This window comes from Suricata suricatta, chromosome 1, assembly GCF_006229205.1.
Source record: "Suricata suricatta isolate VVHF042 chromosome 1, meerkat_22Aug2017_6uvM2_HiC, whole genome shotgun sequence".
Lineage (NCBI taxonomy): Eukaryota > Metazoa > Chordata > Mammalia > Carnivora > Herpestidae > Suricata > Suricata suricatta.
This window is the reverse complement of record NC_043700.1, coordinates 134,071,735-134,096,385: the sequence shown is the minus strand read 5'-3', so window position 1 is coordinate 134,096,385 and position 24,651 is coordinate 134,071,735. Positions and strand designations below refer to the sequence as shown.

The 24,651-nt window shown below is 36.3% G+C and overlaps 1 protein-coding gene across 2 annotated transcripts in view; it reads left to right on the top strand.

Annotated features, from left to right (window-relative positions):
* MRPL1 (mitochondrial ribosomal protein L1) overlaps positions 1-24,651 on the top strand; it is a 97,217-nt gene that overhangs the window by 24,426 nt on the left and 48,140 nt on the right. For both annotated transcript variants that reach the window (XR_003910698.1, XM_029944445.1), the window contains exons 3-6: positions 3,565-3,832; positions 6,833-6,916; positions 8,605-8,676; positions 11,161-11,272. Coding sequence is in view for 1 of the 2 variants with exons in the window: in XM_029944445.1 (XP_029800305.1) it covers positions 3,565-3,832; positions 6,833-6,916; positions 8,605-8,676; positions 11,161-11,272 (536 nt within the window). In the remaining variant the exon portion in view is untranslated. The remainder of the gene's footprint in view (positions 1-3,564; positions 3,833-6,832; positions 6,917-8,604; positions 8,677-11,160; positions 11,273-24,651) is intronic.

Genomic DNA, 24,651 nt, shown 5'->3' with positions numbered 1-24,651 from the left:
CTTGTTGAGCACTGCTTGCTTTGCCTTTGAATATTTTATTTCCCTACTCAGCAGTATTTGGGTCTCACTGTCATGCACACTTTGGCTTGTTTCTTGGTGTAGCCCTAAGAGGGAAAACAGACAAACACAGAGGGAACAGTAACACACAAACGCACAGACAAATCAAACAAACAAACGCATTATAAGGGGGAAAGAAAATAAAGAGAATGGGGAGGAAAGAGACGAAAAGAGGAGAAGAAAAGAAAAAGAAAAAGAAAAAAGGAAAAAAAATAAAGGGGGGCAGAGACAATAAAGTACAGTGGACAGTCTAAAAGTGTATGATCAGTTGAGGGGAGAGGTAGGGATGAGATATAGGAGAATATATCTGGATTGCAAGAAGGTAAGAAAAAAAAAGGGAGAAAGGAGAAAGGGAAATGAGTAAGAGTTTTAAAAAATTTAAGTAAAAAAAAGTAATAATAATAAAAAATACGTACAGAAAAAGGCGAAAAGAAAAAAAAAGAAGAAAAAAAAGAAAAAAATTATAGAAAAAGCAAAAAAAGCCTAAAAAACACCAGCAGCTCCCCCTCGTGGATAGGCGTGGTTTGATGTGGCAGGTTTTGGAGGCTGCTCTCAGAGGCTCCGCCTTGGTGTTTGTGGAGATTAGATAGGCTGGCGGCACACCAAGTTCTGCTGAACTAGGAACTGTAGGCCACTCTAATGAGTCCAATCTATTTTTGCCGTGGTTGAGCAGAGTTGTATTTTCCAGGCCTGCCTCGGTTCAAAGTTCCAGTCCATTCACTCTTTATGCTACCACAGATGATGGTTTTGTTTTGGTTGCTGGCTTCTTAGGGGGAGGAATCAGTTTGTCTTGGCTCAGGCTGGGATTTTGGCTGCCCCTGCCTGAGGCGAGATGCGCAGCAGGAGGTGGAGTGCACACCATCTCAGATCCAACCCCCAGCGGGGATCGTGTTAGCGTTGGGGGAGGAATGGGTGCACAGCTGTTGCCCGAGGAGGCGCAGGGAGCTGCTGGAAATGAGCTGGGAGCTCCTGCAGCCTGTGCGCGCACCCAGGTCTTTACCACCGCCAAATCTCTACCGGGATCACGCAGAGGTGGGGGCTATATTTTCCCTGTTGGCACCCAGGATTCAGGTTTTGCGTGGCCAATGCTGGGGGCGAGATGCGCCGTGGAAATGAGGTGCGTGCTCCCACTCCCAAAACCGAGGTCGAAGTGAGCACCCCTATCACTGCCGCGACAGTGGTTGCGGACTCCTCACCAAGATGGCGCCGGGCTGGAAGCTGTTCCTTCCCTTAGGCGCCACCTGGGTTAGGGATTTAGGCTACCCAGCAGTTATCTATGGAGTGAGCTTCTCTCTCCAAGCGCAGTTAAGCGTTCTTTACCTCTTCTCCAGAGACAGTACTATGAGCATGTTCAGTCTCTCTGTCTCTTCCCTTTGTCTCTTGGGCTCCGCGCTCTTGCCCTGCGTTAGGCTGCGGCTCCCACCTCCCCTGCCAGTCTCGGGCTGGCCCGTTTTCCAATCTCCCCAGTTCGCACTCACTCACTCAGGTATCCTTCAGGTTCTCTTCCTTCTGGAGTCTGTATTTTCTCCTTCCGCTCTTGCAGATGAGAACAATGTCCTTCTCAGTTCGATTGATGGGGCAGACGAAGTTTACAGAGCTCCCTTCCTCTCCACCATCTTGGCTCCTCCCTCTCTCTTGCTACTTTTAATGTTCTTTTTATTTTTTTAAGTTTATTTCTTTATTTTGACAGAGAGAGAGAGAGAGAGAGAGAGCGAGAGAGAGCGAGCACGCATGCAAGCACGCATGCATAAGCAGGAGAGGGACAGGGAGAGAGAATCCCAAGCAGGCTCTACACTGTCAGCACAGAGCCAGATGCAGGGCTTGAACTCATGAACCAGGAGATCATGACCTGAATGGAAATTCAGAATTGGACGCTTAGCTGACTGAGCCGCCTAGGTATCCCAGTCTACTTTTTAAAATAAATAGCTTTATTGAGATATAATTTACATACCATATAGTTCGCCTATTTAAAGTGTATGATTCAGTGGTCTTTAGTATATTCACACTTTTGCTGCCATCAACAGTGTCATTTTTAGAACATTTTTGTTAATTTACCACCAAACCCCAGGCCCATTGTCAGCTACACCCCATTTCTCCAACCCCCTCCCCCAGCATTGGACAAACACTAAGTCTACTTTCAGTCTCTATGGATTTGCCCATTCTTGATGTTTCATATAAATGGAACCACACAATATATGTTTTCTTTTGCTGGCTTAGTATTTTTATTTTATTTTATTATTTTTTATAAAGTTTTTTTAATGTTTTATTTATTTTTGATACAGAAAGAGAAAGACAGAGCATGAGAGGGGGAGGGGCAGAGAGAGAGGGAGACACAGAATTTGAAGCAGGGTCAGGCTCTGAACTGTCAGCACAGAGCCCAATGTGGGGCTTGAACCCACGAACGTGAGATCATGACCTGAGCCGAAGTCGGAGGCTTAACCAACTGAGCCACTCAGGTGCTCCAAGCCTTAGTGTTTTTAGAGTTTGTGCTTATTGTAGCTTGTATCAATACTTCATTCCTTTTCACTGCTGATTGATATTTTATTGTATGGATATACTACATTTATGTATTTACGTTATTTTTAACGTTTTGACTGTTAGGAATGCTGCCAGGAACATTTGTGTGTACTTTGTTGTGTGGTCATATGCTTTTGTCTTTCTTGGCAATATACTTGGGCTGATTCTTTCTTATCCTTTGAGAATTGATATTAGGGTCATGTCTTCTAGCACTCTTCCCTAATTTACTAGGCTGGCTTAAATGTATTCCTTATGGCTCTGGCTCTGGCTCTGATAACACTGTCAGAGTATTTACCCATTGTATTGAAATTATTTGTTTGCACATCTGTCTCCATTTATTTATTTTATTTTGTTAAATTTATTTTTCTTAATATTTTATTGTCAAATTGATTTCCATACAACACCCAGTGCTCTTCTCCACAAGTGCCCTCCTCCATCACCACCACCTCTTCCTCCCTCCCCCTTTCCCTTCAACCCTCAGTTCATTTTAAGCATTCAATAGTTTTGCATCCCTTTCTCTCCCCCATCTGTCTCCTTTAAATTTTTGGAGAGCACCATCAATGCCTTATCTAACTTTGTATCATCTGCAAACAGTACAAAAGTTCACTTAATATTTGTTGAATTAGAAAAACGCTAATGCAGTCTATGCTTTTGAATTAAACTTTAAGAAAATTAAACTTTACATTTTGTTATTTTTTTTCTGTCTTACATTCATTGGCTTTAAAAAAAAAAGTTTCTGGGGGAACCTGGGTGGCTCAATTGGTTGAGCATCCAGCTTCTGCTCAGGTCATGATCTCATGGTTCATGGGTTTAAGCCCCACATTGGGCTGTGTGCTGTCAGTGAGGAACCCGTTTCCCATCTTCTGTCTCCCCCTCTCTGCCCCTCTCACCCATGCTCTCTCTGTCTCAAAAATAATAAGTAAATATTTAAAAAAATAGTTTCTTAGACTATGTATTGGGTAGCTGATCTTGAATTTATCTTTTTTTAAGGCCTGCAAAGAACACCAAAAAAGGTGTAAAAGACAAAAAAGACAAAGCGTCAGACAAGAAAACAGATGAGATAGAAAAAATAAAGTCCTACTCCTTCATGGAAGGTGAACCTGAGGATGACGTCTACTTAAAGCGCTTATATCCAAGGCAGATATACGAGGTGGAGAAGGCTGTTCAGTTACTTAAGAAATTTCAAATCCTAGACTTTACTAATCCAAAGCAAGGTGTTTATCTTGATTTGACACTGGATATGGCACTGGGGAAGAAGGTATGTAGACTCAACCAGGAAAAATTTGTGAACAGTGGCCGTATGAATTGCTCTTTCTTAATTTTTAAAGTTCCTTGTTCCATGTAATAATTCTTAGAAAATCTTATGCTCTTTCTGTACTTCAGGATGAAAAATGTTTGTTTTTATTTTCAAAATATAAAATATAATGTTGAACATACTCTACAGGGTTAATGAACATGTATCTCCTATTCACTTGAAAAATCACTAGAACAAATGTCAGCACATTTGTGTGAAAATTAATTGAGGTTTTACTGTAAATTTGAAAAATGACTTAAGCTGACTGAGTATCCTATTCCTTCTCTGCAAATGAGAGTTTTGGATTGCTCAGTTGCCTCAGGCGTGTTCCTTAGAGTCCTGCATTGAGACTAAGTTTGCATGGATGGGGTGCCAAGCCCCTCACTCTTGGTCCAGCCAAAACCTTTCTGCACTGTTTATATGCAGTTCCATGGAAGACTTTTGTCCATAAAACTCTCAAAGTAGTAAAAATACTGAATTAGAGTTGCAGTCCATTACAGCTCTAAATTTTTTAAGTGTTTCCCTTAAGAAATCTAATTTTCTTGGAAGCAATATTTTAATTTTTATTTCAAAGATGTCTTTTTTTTGGTCAAACTGGAAGGTGCAAGTGTTTGAATGCAACTGAATAACCTCAACAACACCAATAGTTGAACTCTTCAGAGGAGGAGTGCAGTGTAGTGCTTAAGAGAATGGGCTCTTGAGTCAGATTACAGGTCAGAAGCCTGGGGTCACCACTTACTTCCTTTTTGACTTTGGGCTTCTAGTTTAACCTTTTCAGATCTATTTTCTATCTCTTTATAAAGGGAGATAAAATGCTTAGTTCATGTAGTTTTTAAGAGGTTTAAATTAATGCATTTAACGGACTTGGTAAGTGTTTAATAATTACAGTCAACATTTATGGAAACTTCCTGTGTACTAGCCACAATGCTAAGTGCTTTGCATGCATTTTCTCACTTAATCTTATAATAATCTTAAAAGAGGAAGCTGAGACAGAAACTGAAGTAACTTCTTTTAGGTCACAGAGTAGAGGGTAGAGTTAGGATTTGAATCAAGGTCTGTCTGATTTCTTAGTTCTTATTTATTAGAAACAGTGTATACTAACCATGCTATAATTTTGTTTTATACCGTAGGTTACTGTACTTTTATTTTAGTAAAGTTGTAGTATCCAAAATGATCATTTTCTTAGTCAACCATTAATGTATAGTTGTCCCTTGAACAACATAGGTTTGAACTGTGAGGATCAATTATATGCAGAGGTTTTTTGATAAATACAGTACAGTACAGTAGTGTAAATATATTTTCTATTACTTAGTTTCCTAATAACATTTTCTTTTCTCTAGTTTTCTTTGCTATAAGAGTGCAGTATATAATACATATAACATACCAAATATGTGTTAGTTGACTGTGTACGTTATTGGTAAGGCTTTTGGTCAGTCATAGGCTATTAGTAGTTAAGTTTTAGGAGTCAAGTTATATGCAGATTTTCAGTTGTGTTGGAGGTCAGTGCCCCTGGACCCCTGAGTTCTTCAAAGGTCACCTGTAGTTCATGATGAAGACCTGTAGGACTACAAGCTTCATTTCATAAGTGAAAGCCACTTGTAAACCAATAACATTGAAAGAGCACTGTTGTCTTCCTAAGACAATTTTTGTTTTCGATAGAGTGCTTGTACAACAAGCCAGTATTTTGCCAGGGGATGGTTTTATTGTGATTACTTGCCATTAAAAATTTACTGAAACCCAGTTGTGACATGTTAATGGCAAAGGAATGCCAGTCAATAAAACTGAGGCTGATAATAAAATATGCTTAAGGGTTTGTACTCTCTTGCCTAAAAATAAAAAAAAAAAATCCCCCCTCCCCCTCCCAAATGTTCAGGTGGTTATCTCTACTCAAAGTTTTGCTAGAAAGATAATCTTTCATTCAGTTTTAATTAGGAAACAACTCCTTTTCTCTTTCTTCTATACATTAAACTACACCAAAACTGTGGGCCTACAACTTGTTTCCATTTGGATTGCTCTGAGTGATATGAAGAACAAGGCTAGAGAGGGCCTTGGCTAGGTAACTGAACAAATTAGTTCTGAGGCCGTGTAGAATCTACACCCATATTTGGGTGCTTCAGTGCATGCCATTATATGTTTTGGATTTTCCAACTGACTTCCCAAATATGTCTGAAAGTGGGAGACAGTACATGTTGTTTCAAAATCGACCCACGCAGAAGTCTTTCAGGCTTGGCAGTCTGTCTTAGATTTAAGGTTAATAAATCTAATTATTTAGAGCCAATGGTGGAGATTAAGGATCTCCTACTGAGCACATTAGCTGGATATTTTCTGTTGTCTAGTATGCACAGCTATACTCTGTCCTCCTTTATGGTGACAAAAAATTACATGTTCTTTTGAATTTAATTCAAAGTATTAAACATTTATTGATGTCCATCATGTGGAAAGCATTGTCGTAGGTGCTCAGGAAGATATGGACATGCAAACACAACTCTTAATATATGAGCCACTGTGATGAATGATGTAGAGAGAGAAGCCAAGTGCTGTGACAGTATGGAGGTGGAGAGAGAGATTTCAATTTTCATTATGGTTTCTTACAAAAGAATTGTAATCTCTTATTCTTTTTAAATGTTTGCTTGTTTTGAGAGAGAGGCAGAGAGAGAGGGAGAGAGAATCTCAAGCAAGCACTGCACTGTCAGCACAGAATCCAATGCAGGGCTCACGAATGATGAGATCACGACCTGGGCTAAAATCAAGAGTCAAACACTCAGTTGACTGAGCCATTCAGGTGTCCTGAAATATAGTCTCTATGCTTTAAATTATAATTTGTGAATAGTTCTGGTTAATTAAAGGACATATGGTAAAATTAAAATATTGAAAATAAAACATCAGTTTTGTTTTTTATAGATGTGAGATATAGAAAACATAAATGAATTTTTCATAATTATTTTTCCATTGTTGTGTATTTAGAAAAAAGTGGAGCCATTTGCCAGTGTTCTTAGTTTTCCATACCCGTTCATTTCAGAAATCAATAAAGTTGCTGTATTTACAGTGGTGAGTAATCTTTGTCAACTTCTTATATCATTTAATACTTTTTACATATAACATTAATCGTGCTTAGATCAACTGAATGTGTAGACTATTCATATAGTCTTAGTTTTTCCTTTTTTTTTTTTTTAGTTTTTCCATTTGAGGTTATGTCATTAGTTTCAGAAAGAGCTAAACTAGAACATTAATTTCATCATTATTAATCTATCACATTATGTTTCTCACAAGAAACTGAAGAGAAATAGAGAATTTGACCATCTACTAGTTCCTGCTACCTACTCTCCTCAAACAAAAACAATAAAATTATTATTATTTTTTTAACAACATTATTTTAAAGCACTGGGTCCTCTTAGACCTGTGTAGACAAAGAAACCACACTTTTTCTTTCCTTTAAAATAATTTTTTTTTTAATGTTTATTCATTTTTGAGAGACCGAGTGCAAGCCGGGGAGAGGCAGAGAGAGAGAAAGAGGGGGGGGGGAGGGAGGGAGGGAGGGAGGGAGAGAGAATCCAAAGCAGGCTCCAGGCTCAAAGCTGTCAGCACAGAGCCTGATGCGGGGCTTAAACTCATGAACTGTTAGATCATGACCTGAGCCGAAGTCAAATGCTCAACCAACTGAGCCACCCAGGTGCCCCAGGTGCCCCAAACACTTTTTCTTTTTTAATGTTTATTTATTTTTGAGAGATAGACAGAGCAAAGCAGGGGAGGGACAGGGAGAGAGGGAGACACAGAATCTGAAACAGGCTCTAGGCTCCAAGCTGTCAGCGCAGAGCCCAATGTGGGGCTTGAACCCACAAACTGTGAGATCATGACCTGAGCTGAAGTCAGATACTTAACTGACTGAGCACCCAGGTGCCCCAAGAAACCACACATTTAGAAATATCTAGTCTGGAAAGCCAGGAAAGTCTGGCTTGTAACAAATAGTCATATGGCTCTTTGTTAGTCTTCTTGTATTATAAACATTTACTTGTAATATATTTATGAATTTGTTTTGTAGAGTCTTTTGATTATTCTATATCTGCCTCACTTTCAAGGAAGAGATTCTTTACTTTCTTTCCAGAAAAGTGTAACCAAGAGCTGTTGGAATGCTACAAAACTTGAATAACTTAAAGGACTGATACATTTTAACAGTAAAACCAAATGGCATAAACAGAATATATAGAAAGAAAATAACTAATACTGTATATTCTTCTTTTGGATTTTCAGACAATTGGCTAAAATTTTTTTAAGTTTTTATTTTAATTCCAGTTATTTAAAATACAGTGTTATATTAGTTTTAGGTGTATAATATAGTTTTAATTCTATCATTTCTTAAATAATTTTTCCTCTTCTATATTGGTTTGATAAGATGTCACCATTTAAATTAGAAAAACTAAATATATTTTAATCTTTTACTTTTGGAAGATGATGTATTGAAGGCATTGGAGAGTTAGACTGGACCAGTTGGTGGTTTCCTAATATGTCATGTCAATGTATTTCCTCATGTGTTAGTCAAGAAACACCTTAATCACCTACAAAGTAAACTTGTTCCAGATATAATATCTCTGATGCATCTGGTCAACAGTTGATGCATTTTCAATTAAGAGTAAAAACCACAACTTTTACTTTGAATTGTGATATTATTTCTGACAAAATACTTGAGAGCAGACCGAATTTATTTAAAGATTGATGTTTAAACTACTGTATTTTGGTAGAATGCATCAGAGATTAAAATAGCAGAAGAAAATGGAGCTGCGTTTGCTGGAGGAACTGATCTGATTCAGAAGGTACAGTGTTGTTTCATGTTCATTAGTTATAGAAGTTGTTGTTATCTTTGCCATCCATTGATTTATTACATGTGGAACATAGCCATTATGCTCATATCTTTTGATAAATGGTTAGTAAAGCTTTGTAGAGCAGGGAAAAATTTTCCTACTCTTTTGAGTCTCCTAATCAAGCTAAGATAAAACTATCCAGACAGTCTGATATTGCTTATGCTTGATTTATATTGTGATTTTCCCCCCTTGCTTCCTGTATGTTTGTGAGAGTTTTGTGGGTAGACTGGAAAGGGTAATATGACTCTTTGTGGTTTTGAATATGAGATTTAAAATGAAATTTAAATGGTAGCACCCATGAATATCACTATTCATGATTTGAAGATCAAATATTTGTTTTGCCTTCTTAGAGTGAAAAGTTTGATTAAATTTACAGATCACAAAGGATAGTATATGACCTCTGTAGTAATATGATACTTCTAATTACTCTTAACTTTTACTCCCCAACTGCTTCAGAGTGGCGTAGGCTCAGCACGAGACTGCAAGTCGCTCTGTAGCCTGCCTGGAGAAAGTAAAGAATTTGTGGAGCCGGTTTGCAATCAGAAGAACTTTTTTTTTAAGAAGTGGGAAGAAGAGGCACATCTGTTGAAATTTGGGAGTTATTTCTGAAAATACAAGAGATTTTTCTTAACATTTTCTAAAATCTTCTCTTCTAAGTTTAATCATTTAATATCTTTTGGTTTTAGAAAAGGAGAAACTGATTTGAAAATTTGTCTTTGTTCCATATCCAGAATTTGATTCTGGGAAAGTTTGAACTGGGTAGGGATTCTGAATTTTTTCATTTTTTATTTTTTATTTTTGCTTTCAATATTTATTTTTGAGAGAGACAGAGTACAAGCAAGGGAGGGGCAGAGAGAGAGGGAGACACAGAATTCTAAGCAGTCTCCGGGCTTTGAGCTGTCCAGAGCCTGATGTGAGGCTCAAACCCAAGAACTGTGAGATCATGACCTGAGCTGAAGTCTGGGCCACCCAGGCGCCCCTGGGATTGTTGGTTTTTAAGGAGAGTCTCCAGAGTGATTTTTGGGAGTAGCACCCATGGAAAATACTTTTCCATGAAAAAAGAGATTATACTTTCACATAGATTCTGAGTCGAAGTCAGAGGGTGGTACGCAGTCCTTTCTGATGAGTCATAGACCTTAACTTAATAAAATTACTAAAATTCTTTTAATTTTTTAAAAATAATATCACAGATTCTTTGGAATTAAAGAGGAGAGCTTAATTCTAATACAGAGGGTCTTAGAGTAGAGATTTCACATGCAACTCTTTGACATTCCAAAATTGCCTCTGCTTTTGTATTTCTACGAATGAGAGTCCTGGGTTCTGGACCCATGTTACATGTGTTTATAATCTGGGTCTGCTCTTTATAACTGCATAGACTGATTAGTCCTCCCTAAGCCCTCTGTTTCCAGATCTGGGGTGTGTGGTCAATACTAGTACTGGTCTTTTAGGGTTATTGTAAAGACTGGATGAACTAAATCCTGTGACCTATTTAGCAGAATGCTTGGCATATGTGCTAAATGCTCCTGTAATGCAAGTTACTATTGTTAAGGGGACCCACAGGAAGTTATTTAGGGAGTAAAGAATTTGTAAAAATAAGAATAGTAACAAGAAGATAAAATTCTAGAATCTGCTTAATTTTGCCATGGTTCAGTATTTTAAGGTGCTTCATTTTGTAATCAACTAAATGTTTAAAGGGAGTATATTCTAGTAGTCTACTAATTAATTTGGATGTTTGTCTGAATTAATTAAAACTGTCTTAAAAATTAAATATTCTTTTTGCTATTAAAATGAATTGCAGTATGGGTAAATAAATTATAAGTGAGTTTGTCTTCAACCATCCTACTCCTCTTTTATTTTTAGTTATTGGAGGCAAATAGAATTTTAGTTTCAGTTCTTTGTGAAAATAATTATAGATTAGTTTTTTTTGATGTTCCAAATTTAGGAAAGCAGTGTGGTTGCTCATGATTTGGTTGCTAGTGGTGATTTGAGTTGTTATTAATTTTACATGTGATATATTGCAAAACTTTCAACATTGTTTCTTCAGTTTTAATGGATATATGAATTCAACTTTGTAGGATTATATGAGCCGTGTATACATCAGTCATATCTTATAGTGTATTACACTTTTGCCTAACTAACCCCATGGAAGAATTGAACCCAGTAAATGCTTTTTTCTCTTCCTTTCTATTCTTTCATTTCTTTTTTTTTTTTTTTAAAGGATGTGGCTATTTTTAAAAGAGTACATCAGAAAATGTTTTGGTTCTAATGTTTTTCATAATTGGTAAATGTGTCTGTAGGATCTTTGTGTTTGAAGAAAAGAAGTTTGCTTAATGTCTGCTTTCTAAAGTGTAAGGTGAATTACTGCATTATACTTTATTTTTAGAAGGATAAAGCTTTTCATATAATCTAAGGTTATCTTTTTCCTCTGAATTTCAGATTTTGGATGATGAAATTCAATCAGACTTTTATGTAGCTGTTCCAGAAATAATGCCTGAGCTTAATCCATTAAAGAAGAAACTGAAAAAAAGATTTCCAAAACTAACTAGAAGTAAGGGAGAATTCTTTTTATTATTTTATGTTGTCAACAACTTTCTAATATGTATGTTTAGTTATAAAACAAAATTGCTAATATATACATAGAATAAATAATGTGTTTTGGTGTTTGTATTTCATGTTATGTAAGAACACATGGATTTGATTTTTTTTTCCTTTGGCATTAATATTGGTAATCTAATAATTTGAAATATTACTAGTTACTTTGTAATACCAGTTCTTTAAATTTGGGCCATATTCAGGTTTGAAGTTATTGGCACATACTATCCACTGGGTATGTTACCATTATACTAGTTTATATCTCTTTATCAATATAGTATGTGTGCTCATTTATGATAGCATTTTCTCTCTCTCTCTCCATATATATAAATGCTTACTGTGTGCATGGCTCTGCTGATGTTTCCCTTAAAGAAATTTCCCCTCATGGTTATTTCCCTCTTATGAAATCTAGTGAGAGGTAACGTTGCTCCATATATAGCCATATGTGCATTATGTATGATAAATTCACAAGGTGCCAAAGGAGTTCACTCAGGAGGAATTTACACAGAAGAGGGGAAATCAGGGAAGACATGCTGAGGGAGGTAACATATAAACTGTAACTTGAGGGGCACCTGGGTGGCTCAGTCAGTTAAGCATCCGACTCTTGATCTCAGCTCAGGTCATGATCTCATAGTTCCTGAGTTCAGGCCCTGTGTCTGGCTCTGCTCTGACAGTGTGGAACCTGCTTGGAGTTCTCTCTCCCTCTTTGTCTGTCCCTACCCCACTTGTGCTCTCTCTTCCTCTCTCTCTCAATATACATAAATTAATTAAAAAAACAAAAAACCCTGTGACTGGAGAGGCACCTGGTTGGTACTTGGCTCTGTGCGACTCTTAATCTCAGGGTTGTGAATTCGGGCCCCATGTTGGGTATAAATATTATTTAAAAATAAAAATAAAGTCTTAAAAAAATAAACTATAACTTCAAAGGGGTGCCTGGCTGAATCAGTCGATAGAGCATGTGACTTTTGATCTCAGGGTTGTGAATTGAAGCCCCACCTTGGACATGGTGCCTACTTAAAACAGCAAACAAAAACGGTACCTTGAATAATTGGATGAATAGATTAGGGGGAATATTATTTTAAATAAAAAGAATCTATGAGTCATATACATTGAGGAAAGTCATATACGTTGGCCAGATTTTATTTAGGCCATGTACATGAAAAATCAGTTAATTCTCTTTGGCTTGTGAATAGTACCTGTACATTGAAATGAAAGAGAATAATGGGAAATTATATTGGAAAGGAAGATTGATATCATATTGAGAAGGATATTTTTTTCTTTTAGAGTTTTATTTGAGTAATCCCCACACTGAACATGGGGCTCAAACTCATGGCCCCAGGATCAAGAGTTGCATGCTGTTTTGACTGAGCCAGTCAGGAGCCCTGAAGGATCTTGAATAAGATCCTGAGAAGCTTGGACTTTTATTCTGTATTTAGCAAGAATCCCTTAGAAGTTTTCAACATGAGGAGTTCCTTAGAGCTTTAAGAATCTAATGAGGGTTTGTAAGATGTATTGGCATGAATCAAAACTAGAAGTTGGGAGACCAGTTTAGGCACAGTTGCCAGAGACTAATAAAGGTCATGTTTAAAGTCTTCAGAATGAGACTGGAGTAAGGAGACAAATGTCAAAGACACTAGGTCTTTGTGCTAATAGTTAGGAATGAACGATTTGAAGGGGAGAAATGGAGGAGTCAAATGATGGTGAAATGTTGAAAAATGAGGATCTTCTAATAAGTTGATATTAATGGAAACAGAGAATAGATTTGGGAAGAAAATTGAGTTTCTTTTCTCACATAGTTCGTTTTAGGTGTGCTGGAGTTTGGATAGAATTTTATAGTGTAAACAGAACAAATATTTTAACATTGTTTTAGTAGACTATTCAAATTTCAATTCAAGTTGAACTAAAAAATTCTAAAAGTCATCTTACATGAACCACTAACACTTATCTGAACCACTAACATTTACCTGAATTAATCAGCTTAACGATAACCCACAACCCTTAGACCAACTACATTTACCTGAATTATAGATCATGATCAGCACTTTAAGCAAATTCAAATGGACTCTCCAATTCTTTTCTTGTCCTAGAGTTTTGTTTGCTTATATTTGGTAACTTGCATTGAATAACACATCCTTATTAGATATTGGACTGAGTTCTTATTAGGACTATCCATTACAGTAGTATTTGTTGTCATGGAATCAGATTTCTTTCCTAAGACTAGAAACTGAACATTATTTTAAAATTTAAACCAGAATTATAGTTGAATTTGATGAAAATATTTCTCATATTTTTGGTAATTTCTAATTAAATTCAAGCTCACTAAACCAAACATACTAAATATAGTCAATTAAAACTGAAACTGGATACCAAATATATCAATATCCAGCCATCTCCTTGCTTTGCACAGCAAACTCATTTTTCACAGAAATTAATTTTGTCACCTTTGCTACTTTATCCACTTTCTGAATAATCCTTTTGGTCCCCTATTTTCTTTATTCTTTAGCCTTGAGTTTTGTTTTTGTTTTTGTTTTTTTTAATTACCATTTGCTTCATAAAGGTTGAGACTATTGTTTTGTAGCCTGGAAGGTTTTCAAATACCTTATTTATTTCAGATAAGAAAAGTGTTCCTAATGTTTATTTTGCGGCGACTGGTGAGCTCAGTTGGTTAAACATCCCACTTTGGCTCAGGTCATGATCTTGTGGTTTGTGGGTTTGAGCCCTGCGTTGGGCTCTGTGCTGACAGGCTAGAGCCTGGAGCCTGCTTCAGATTGTGTCTCCCTCTTTCTTTGCTCCTTCCCCACTCATGCTCTGTCTGCTGTCTGTCTCTCTCAAAAATAAGTAAAAACACTATAAAATGTTTATTTTTATTAATCAACTTTATTTCAACTTTCATAATGAGTCATAGTTTCTGTATACCATGGTCAAGTTTTCTAGATATGTAGCCCCCACTTACATTTGGTTAAACAAAGCATCTTGAAAAAATAGACCTCCTTCTCTAACATTTTCTTTTCAGCACCCCCCACCCTCCGGATCTGTTCAACAGTACTGGCAAAACATTTGTGTTCTTTAAACATGAAGACAAACTATTAACCTGTCAAAAATGTTAAAACAGAATACACCAGATGTGCATTAGAACAAATGAGGCTTGTATTATGCATTTTCAGAGCTTATTCTTATTCTTGTTTAGGAACATTTGCTTCCCCTTATATCCAACAAAAGACTTTAGGGTAAAATAGAACTACGTTTTGAGCAAATGGATGAAATTAAAAAACAAACAAACAAGCCCCTGCAGCTGAGCTCATTAGTTTCCCATTTTGTCTTACATTTTGTTTTACTAATGGGAGTGGGTGTAACTGTCTTGGCTGAATTGAGTGTGCACGTTTTGCAGCATGTTTAATGCTGCATTTTATTCATTTTATTTTAATTGCTTACGTAACTGTAGGCAAGTTCTCTATTTTTCAAATGCACATTTGGCTTCTTTTCCTAGTATTATTTCCTTTTTATTTAAAAAAAAATTTAAGACTTGCTTTTTAAATTTCTTGAAGAAATTGGGCTTCATTTTGCTTATCAAATAGCTTCCCCCCCACCATGTAAGTGTCCTCTGAAATTCTTTCATCTCTAATATAGTTCTTTTTATTGATATTTTAGATTTTTTATTGCTAACCCATTTTTTAGTACTCACTAAGTAAAAAATATGAGTGTAAAAAAATCTCGACATAACGGAATTAGTTTTTATTATGCATATTAATGCATGGTGACTATTATGGCATATATGGAACCAGTGGAGTTCTTTTTTTAAAAATTTTTTAAAAAATTAGTTTTGAGGGGCGCCTGAGTGGCTCAGTTGGTTAAGTGTCCAGCTTCGGCTCAGGTCATGATCTCACGGTTTGTGGGTTTGAGCCCTGCATTGGGCTCTGTGCTGACAGCTCAGAGCCTGAAGGCTGCTTCAGATTCTGTATCTCCCTCTCTCTCTGACCCTCCACGCCCACACTGTTTCTCTCTGTCTCTCAAAAATAAAAAAAAAATTTTTAAAAATTAAAAAAAATTATTTTTGAGAGAATGAGCATGTATGTATGACCAGAGAAGAGGCAGAGAGAGGCGGAGGGAGGATCAGAAATAGTTTACTTCTTTTAAACCATGCTAAGTTAATGGCAGGTAGATGGAACAGGGACATGATTAGGAAATTGGACTCACTAATATGTACTCCTCTGAACACATTCCTCTTAGAACATCAGTGATCCAGTTGGAGTCTTGACAAAAAATATTTTAGCAGGCTTGACCAAAGACTATTCACATATACTGAGTAGGACAATTTTTCTGTATAGAAATTGGTGTTTATCATATTTGAGAATAGTGGATGTAAACTTATTGAAACCTAATGGGACATATTTTTATCTCATAGAGTGACATGCTGTACTTAAGAGTATTGCTTGCATTATCAAAACACTTAGAACTCTTTGGTTATATGAAGAAAAATGCTAAGATAGAATCGTTGCACAGTAATGAATTGAAAATTTTCAGAATTTCTCCCCTCATGTATTAGTTTAAAAACTATGTGTGAAAGACTCCAATGATGATTAGGAATAATTATAATTATTATAGATTAATTCTTCATGTATTAGAGCTGGTTCTATTACTCTCATTTACTTTACTCTAGCCTCCTTGCCCTTCCTCACATGCACTGAATGTTCTCTCTTCTCTGGTCTTTGGACCTACTGACCCATCTGTCTATAATGCTCTTTGCTTATTTGCCTGGCTTACTTTCTTATTCAAATATCACCTAAATAGAGAGGTCCTCCATGATTCTCTATGCTGTACTTTTCATCCTTATGACTTACTCATCCCATACCTGGAAGCCTGTACCTCTCTCCCCGTTTACCCATCTCCCTCTCCCCTCTGGCAACCACCATATTGTTCTCTGTATTTATAGACTGTTTCTGCCTTTTTGTTTTTGTTTTTTTTTTAGATTTTTTATACAAATGAAATCAGACAGTATTTGCCTTTTTTTATCTGACTTATTTCACTTATCATAATACCTCCTTAGTCCATCCATGTTGTCACAAATGGCAAGATCTCATAATATTTTATGGCTGAGTAACATTCCATTGAATCTATATATCACAGCTTTATCCATTCGTCTATTGATGGACATTTGGGTTGCTTCTATATCTTAGCTATTGTAAATAATGCTGCAATAAACATAAGGGTACATTTATATTTTTTTAATTAGTGTTTTCATTTTCTTTGGGTAAATACCCAGCAGTGGAATTGTTGGATTGTATGGTATTTATATCTTTAATATTTTGAGGAACCCCCCCATACTGTTTTCCACAAGGGCTGCACCAATTCACTTTCTTACCAACACTGTGCAATGGTTCTAATTTTATCACATCCTCACCAGCACTTGTTATTTCCTATGTTTTTGATTCTAGCCATTCTTACAGCTTAAGGTGATAGTTCATGGTGGTTTTGATTTGCATTTCCCTATGGTTAGTGATGTTGAGCATCTTTTTATGTATCTTTTGGCCTTCTGTATGTCTTCTTTGGAAAAATGTCTACTAAGCTCCTCTGCCCATTTTTAATTTTTATTTATTTTTATTTTTACTTATTTTTTAAATTAAAAAACTTTTTTTAATGTTGTTTATTTTTCTAACAGAGAGCGAGAATGCGAGCAGGGGAGAGACAGAGAGGGAGGGAGTCACAGAATCTGAAGCAGGCTCCAGGCTTTGAGCTGTCAGCACAGAGCCTGATGCAGGACTTGAACTCACAAACCATGAGATCATGACCTGAGCTAAAGTCGGACACTTAACCAACTCAGCCACCCAAGCGCCTCTGCCCATTTTTTAAAAATTTATTTTTATTCTTATTTATTTTTTTATATTTATTGTTTATTTTGAGAGAGTGACAGAGAGAATGAGAGGGGGGAGGAACCAAGGGGAAAAGTGAGAGAGAATCCCAGGCAGGCTCTGCAGTGTCAGTGCAGGACCCAGTGTGGGGCTCGAACCCACAAACTGTGAGATCATGACCTGAGCTGATATCAGGAGTCTGGCGCTCAAATGTCTGAGCTACCCAGGTATCCCTCTCTGCCCAGTTTTTAATTGGATTGTTTTTCTGCTGTTCAGTTGTATAAGTTCTTTATATATTTTGTATATTAACCCACTATCAGATATATCATTTGCAAATATTTTCTCCTATTCAATATGTTGCCTTTTTGTTTTGTTGATGATTTTCTTCACTGTGCAAAAGGTTTTTATTGTTTGATGTGGCCCCATTAGATTATTTTTGCTTTGCTTCCCTTGCCTGAAGTGAAATATCTAGAAAATTGTTGCTTAGGTTGATGTCAAAGAGATTACTGTCTATGTTTTCTTCTGGGAGTTTAATGGTTTTAGGTATCACATTTATTTATTTTTTATTATATAAGTTTTAGTTAACATATAGTGCAATATTGGTTTCAGTGCTTTAGCTGAAATGTTGCTCCCAGTGATAATCATAATTTTTTTTTGGGCCACATTTACAGATCTGTTTTTAGTTTATTTCTTTTTTTGCTTCTTGAAACCTTCTCTTACACTGTACAATCTTAACTCACCTCCTTTCTCACTGACTATTCCTTATTTGTTCTCCCTGTCTTTTTTTATTTTACTTGCTTCCCTATAATGTTCTTGGGTAAGGAAGAAAAGAGAATGTTAGGCTGAAATACCTGATCATATAGTTTAGTTCTGATTATGTCATTATGGAAACTGATAGAATTAGAGGAAGAGAAAGGGAAAAGAAGAAAGAAAAAAGAGAGAAGGAGAAGAACATAAAAGTACAAAGAGAAGATGAAGAAAGAAGAGAGCAGTTACATACAGTAAGGGATAGCAGAGCCCTGGAACCAGCAGTGAAGATTTAACATGGGCTGTACTGAAAAGCAGAGGAAGAACAGTGGTTAACACAAACCTCTCTGAGTCTTGGGTTTATTACTTGCTGTGACCTCGAACGAGTTTATTTAACATTTTTGTGCCTCTGTTTATTCATCTACAAATTGGGTTTCATGATAACATCTTTCTGTAGTGTTGTTATAATGTATGCGAGAGTTTAGCCCAGACCTGGTGAGAAATGCATAATATAAGTATACAAATAATAAATAAATATAATTATTATTGGCTCCCTGCAGCTCCTAAAGTAGCTGTTTGTTCTCTGCCATTACTTTAGGGATATTCATTATATTTCATGCTTCATAAATCATTTCTACCTTCATAGATCATTTATTGAATAAGCACATAATAATTAAGTACCTACTATGTGCCAGGCAGTGCACTTAATACTGGGGGTTTTAAAAAAAAAGATAGTTCCCATTTTTAAGGAGATAAAAATTGAGAGGTGAGAGAGACGAGAACAAACTGCCTCCAAAGTGCTGAGAGGAGTGAAGGACTGCTTTGTAGAATCAGATTATATAAAGAAGATAGCAGTTAAATTGAGAGGTTAAGCATGAATAAGTATTTTCTTTCCTGATATGCATGTGGAGAACATTCCGGGTAGAGAAAGTGGCCTGTACTAATGCTCAAAAGTATGAGAAATTCAGCTGTGTTCAGGAAATTATAAATGCCTTTCTGTCATTTGGTACATAATGTTTTATCAGATAGTGGTGGTCACTGGGTTAGACAGTGATAGGCAGGGGGCCAGATCATGGAAGGCTTTGTGTGACATACTGTGGAAAATTAGATTTTATCATTTTTGCAGTTAGGAGCCATTGAAAAATGTTGCTCAGAAGAATAAGATTTGCATATTAGAGTGACTATATGTAGAAGCTGTGTAAGTGATAATGTGGGAATGGGAAAATGATGAAACTCCAAGGACAGAGACCAGAAAGAGTCTAATGCAGTAGGCTAAATAAAAACTGAATAAGGACAGAGTTGAGCAGTGGCAATGAAGACGGAGAGGAGGAAGGCTGTGATGGGGTGTTGAGGAGGTAGAATCAACAGGAATTACTGACTAGATGTGGGGGGTAAGGGAAAGGGAGGAATCTAGAATGATTCCCTAATTTCTGTGTTGACTAACCCAGTGTGTATTATGAGACACACAGGAGGTGAAACACGTTTGAGCCTGATCATGATATCAGGTGACAGAGGGAAGATGGAGTTAGGTTGGCATAAATTTACTCTGTTTTCCTGGAAGTCCCTATTAAGATGAAGTAGGCTGTGATCAATAATGTGCACATTGTAATATCTATAGAAAGTAAAAAAACATAAACTAAGAGAGGAAGATTAAAACTAAGTAGAGGAATAAGAAAATTAAAAATTTTGCTTAATAGAAAGGAAGGCAGTGAAGGAAGAAGAGAGTAACATATGAAATGAGACAAATAGAAAACGTATCAAAATAAAGACCCAAATCTAGGCATATCTATAGTTTTGTTAATTGGAAATAGAATGAATGAACACTCCAACCAAAAGGCAGAGATTATAAAAACAAGAAACAATTCAGTTATATGGTGTGTACAAGAGACACACTATATTCAAACATACAAATAGACTGAAAGTAAAATGATATGTAAAAATATACCATGAAAACAGTTAAGCACTAGTGACTTGGATTGAATATATTAATACCAGACAAAACAGACTTTTAAGACAAGGACTGTTACAAACAGCGTTATGCCAATGAATTGGGCAAATTCTTTGTAAGACCTAGAACACCAGAGTGTTGAGAAGATAATAGAAAATCTACATAGATCTATGTCAACTAAAAAATTTAATTTAGTAATTTACAGCTTCCCACAGTGAAAAGTTCAGGGCCCCATGACTTCTTACCAGTGAATTCTATCCAACATTTAAGACAAAATTAACACCAATCCTTCACCGCCTTTTTAAGAAAATAGTGGGGAAGGAACACTTACCAACTTGTTTTATGAGCTCAGTGTTACCCGGATATCAAAAGTAGACAAGGACATCACAAGAAAACTACTGACCAATATCTCTCATGAGCATAGAAACACACATTCTTTTTTTTTAATGCTTATTTATTTATTTATTTATATAGAGAGAAAGAGAGAGGGTGAGGGAGAGAGTCCAAGCAGGCTCCACACTCAACATGGAACCCAGTGCAGGACTTGATCCCATGATGAGATCATGACCTGAGCTGAAATCAGGAATTGGATGCTTAACTGACTGAGCCATCCAGGTTCCCCAGAAGCACAAATTCTTAACAAAATATTAGAAAATTGAGCCCAGTATTACGTATATATGTATGTTTGTATGTATTTATGTATGAATGTATATAAAGGTTAGTAAACATTAACTAAGAAGGTTTATTCTAGGATTACAAAGTTGGTTTAACATCTGAATATCGATATACATCATGTTAATAAATGATATAGATCTTAAGATCATCGCTGTATATGCAAGGTAAACATTTGAACAAAATCTAACAGCCATTCATGCTAAGGACACAGAGTATTAGGAATAGATATGAACTTCCTCAACTTGACAAAGCACATCTATGAAAAATCAACAGCTCGTATCATTCTTAGTGATGTAATCATTTAAGGCTGAATGCTTTCTACCTAAAATCAGAAACAGTAAAGATTTCTACTCTCACTACTTAGGGTCAGAATTGTACTGAAGGCCAGTGAAATAAAGGGCATACATATGGGAAAGGAAGAAATAAAATTGTCTTTATGCCCAGAAGTTATAATCTGGTGTGTGAATACTAATAAGTGAATTTAGTTGAGGTTACAATATATAAGATGAATACACAGAGTCAACTATATTTCTATATTGCAATAGCCAATCAAAATAAAATTTATAAAAGAGTTACTTTCATAAGAGCATAAAAAGTCCAATAAAATACTTAGGAATAAATTTAGCAAAAGATGTACAAGCCCTACTCACAGAAAACTGCTAAATGTTGCTGAAAGTATCAGAAAAGGGACATGGCATTGCCATGGATTTGGAGGATGATACTTTTATGAGGGAATTTTTCCTAAATTTTCTATAGATTTAGTGCAGTCCCAATCAAATTCCCAGAAAGCTTAAAAAACATTTTTATTTTATTTTTGGAAGCTGACAGACTTATTCTAATATGTAAGTGGAAATACAAGGGATTAAGAAATGATTTTATAAAGGAAGAATAAAAAATGATTTTAAAATGAAAGAACAGAATTACAGAACTTGCATTACTTGCATTGCCTATAGTGCTACAGTAATTAGGACATTGTGGTATGTCATAAGGATAGATCAAATAGTGAGAGTTAAGAAAATAGACCCAAACCTAAGGGACCACTGATTTTTGGGAAAGGTGCCAAGGTTATATGGTGAAAGAATAGTTTTCTTTCTTTCTTTTTTTTTTGGAGCCAAGAAAGCCTTTATTGGGATCTGCGATTCCCGGGCGAGGTTCCGAGACTCTGGGAGTGGGGAGTCAGGGAAGTCACTGGAAGAATAGTTTTCAATGAATGTTTCTGAAATATAAGATATCCCTTTCCTCACATCAAACACAAAAATTAATTACAAATGGATCACAGATCTAATTGTAAGGGCTAAAGCCATGCAATTCTAGAAAAAAATTTCTCAAAGAAAGTTTTTATGGCCTTGGATTAGGCAAAGATTTCTTAGGACACAAAAAAATATAAGCCATAAAAGAAATTGTTAAATTGGACAATAAAAAGTAAAAACTTTGCTCATGGAAAGACACTAATAAGGAAACAAAAAGTCACAGGTTAGGGTAAAATATTTGCCACACATATATCTGACAATGGACTTACATCCAGAATATAGAGAGGATTCTTATAACTCAGTAAGAAGACTATCCACCCACTCTTTAAACAAGAGGCAAAAGAACAAACAGGCAGTTTATAAAATAAGATCTATAGTTGGGCATTCACTTGAGATGATGCTCAACATCTTGGTCATTGGGTAAATGCAAATTAACATTAACAAGCTTTGGTTAGAAGACAGAGATAGAAAAAGGAATATGTAAGGTCAAAGGAAGAAGATTTATTTGTTTTGGGATGAAATTGGCCTAGAAGCTCAAATCTGTTTCATTAACTCCAATCTACCACTTTTGTTCTGGTTTCTTATTCTAACTGTATACACACTATATATATTTTTTCCAATATTCAGTTAGAACCTTCATGTCAGTATGTTTCAATGCAGAACTATTTCTATTTTCTGTTAACATTCATTACAACATCACTATGATATCAGATTCAAAATTATGAAGTCATTAAGTTGTTCATTCTTTAAAAAAAATTTTTTTTTTTAATTATTTACTTTTGAGAGACAGAGCATGAGTGAGGGAGGGACAGAGAGAGGGAGACACAGAATCCAAAAGCAGGCCTCAGGCTCTGAGCTGTCAGCACAGACACGAGCTTGAACCCACCAGAGCTTGAACCCACCAGCCGTGAGATCATGCCTGAGCCTAAGTCAGACACTTAACTGAGTGAGCCATCCAGGAGCCTCTTTGTTCATCCTTTCAGCAAACATCTGTCTTTTTGTATTCCTTACTAATTACCTACCTACATTTAGATAGAGATATCAAGTAGGCGGTTGGAGATCATGTGAAAAGTTAATGTCTGTTTGGCACTTATCAGTGGATAAATGATGTTTAAAAGCCAGTGTGATTGAACAGAAGGAGAGGTCAAATAACTGATCCCTGAGGCAATCTTTGTATATCACCTAGGTGAGGGTGGCTCAGCCAAAAAATTGGGTGGAATAGCCAGTGAGAATAGTGTTTCAGACTATAAGTCAGGGTAGAGATATACTCTAAACTGCTCTTGATAGGTCAAGTCAGAGGAGCACTGAGAAATGATTATTGGATTTGTCATTGTGAAGGTCATTGGTAACCTTGACAGTATTATTTTCAGTGGATAATAATCTGATTCAAGTAGGTTTAAGAGAAAATAGGAGAAGAAATAGAGAAAGGAGAGACAGTTGTTTTGAAAGCTTATATGCCTTTTTTTTTAAATTTACATCCAGATTAGGTAACATATAGTGGAATAATGATTTCAGGAGTAATATCCAGTGATTCATCCCCTACATATAACAACCAGTGCTCATCCTAACAAGTGTCCTCCTTACTGCCGCTTGCCATTTAGCCCATCCCTCCACTCACAACCCCTCCAGTGTTCTGTTTGTTCTCTAAATTTAAGACTCTTATGTTTTGTCCCCTCCCTCTTTTTATTTATTTTTGCTTTCCTTCCCTTACGTTCATCTGTTTTGTATCTTAAATTCCACATATGAATGAAGTCATATGATATTTATCTTTCTCCAATTTCACTTAACATAATAAACTCAAGTTCCATCCACATTGTTGCAAATGGCAAGATTTAATTCTTTTCGATTGCCAAGTAATACTTCATTGTATATATATATATATATATTATATGTATACACCACATCTTTATCCATTCATCTGTTGATGAATATTTCATCTCTTTCCATTCTTTGGCTACTGTCAATAGCACTGTTAAAAACATTGGGGTGCATGTGCCCCTTTGAAACAGCACAACTGCAGCCTTTGGATAAATACCTAGTGTTGCAATTGCTGGGTCATAGGGTAGTTCTATTTTTAATTTTTTGAGGAATCCCCATACTGTTTTCCAGAGTGGCTGCGCCAGGTTGTGTTCCCACCAGCAGTGCAAAAGGGTTCCTCTTTCTCTGCAGCTTCACCAATATATGTGGTTGCCTGAGTTGTTAATTTTAGCCAGTCTGACTAGTGTGAGGTGGTGTCTCATTGTGGTTTTGATTTGTATTTCCCTGATGATGAGTGATATTGAACATTTTTTTCATGTGTCTGTTAGCCATCTGGATGTCTTTTTGGAAAAGTGTCTATTCATGTCTTTTCCTCATTTCTTCACTGGATTATTTGGAAAAAATGAACTCTTAAGGAAGTATTGGATGGTTGCTAGAAGGTAATATGAAGTTGTAGACTTGTTTTATTTGAAGATGGGAGATCTTAGAGGTGCCTGGATGGCTCAGTTGGTTAAGCATCTGACTTTGGCTCAGGTCATGATCTCACAGTTCATGAATTCTAGCCCTGCGTTGGGCTCTGTGCTGATAGTGCAGAGCCTGGAGCCTGCTTCAGATTCTATGTCTCCCTCTTTCTCTGACCCTCCCTGCCTTGTGCTCTCGTTCTTTCTCTCAAGAATAAATAAATAATAAAAAAGGACTTTTATCTACTTTCTATTCTTTTTTTAATATAATTTATTGTCAAATTGGCTTACATACAGTGTAAAGTGTGCTCTTGGTTTTTGGGGTAGATTCCCGATGTATACCACTTACATACAACCCCCAGTGCTCATCCCAACAAGTGCCCTCCTCAATGCCCATTACCCATTTTCCCCTTTCCCTCCCCCCACCAACC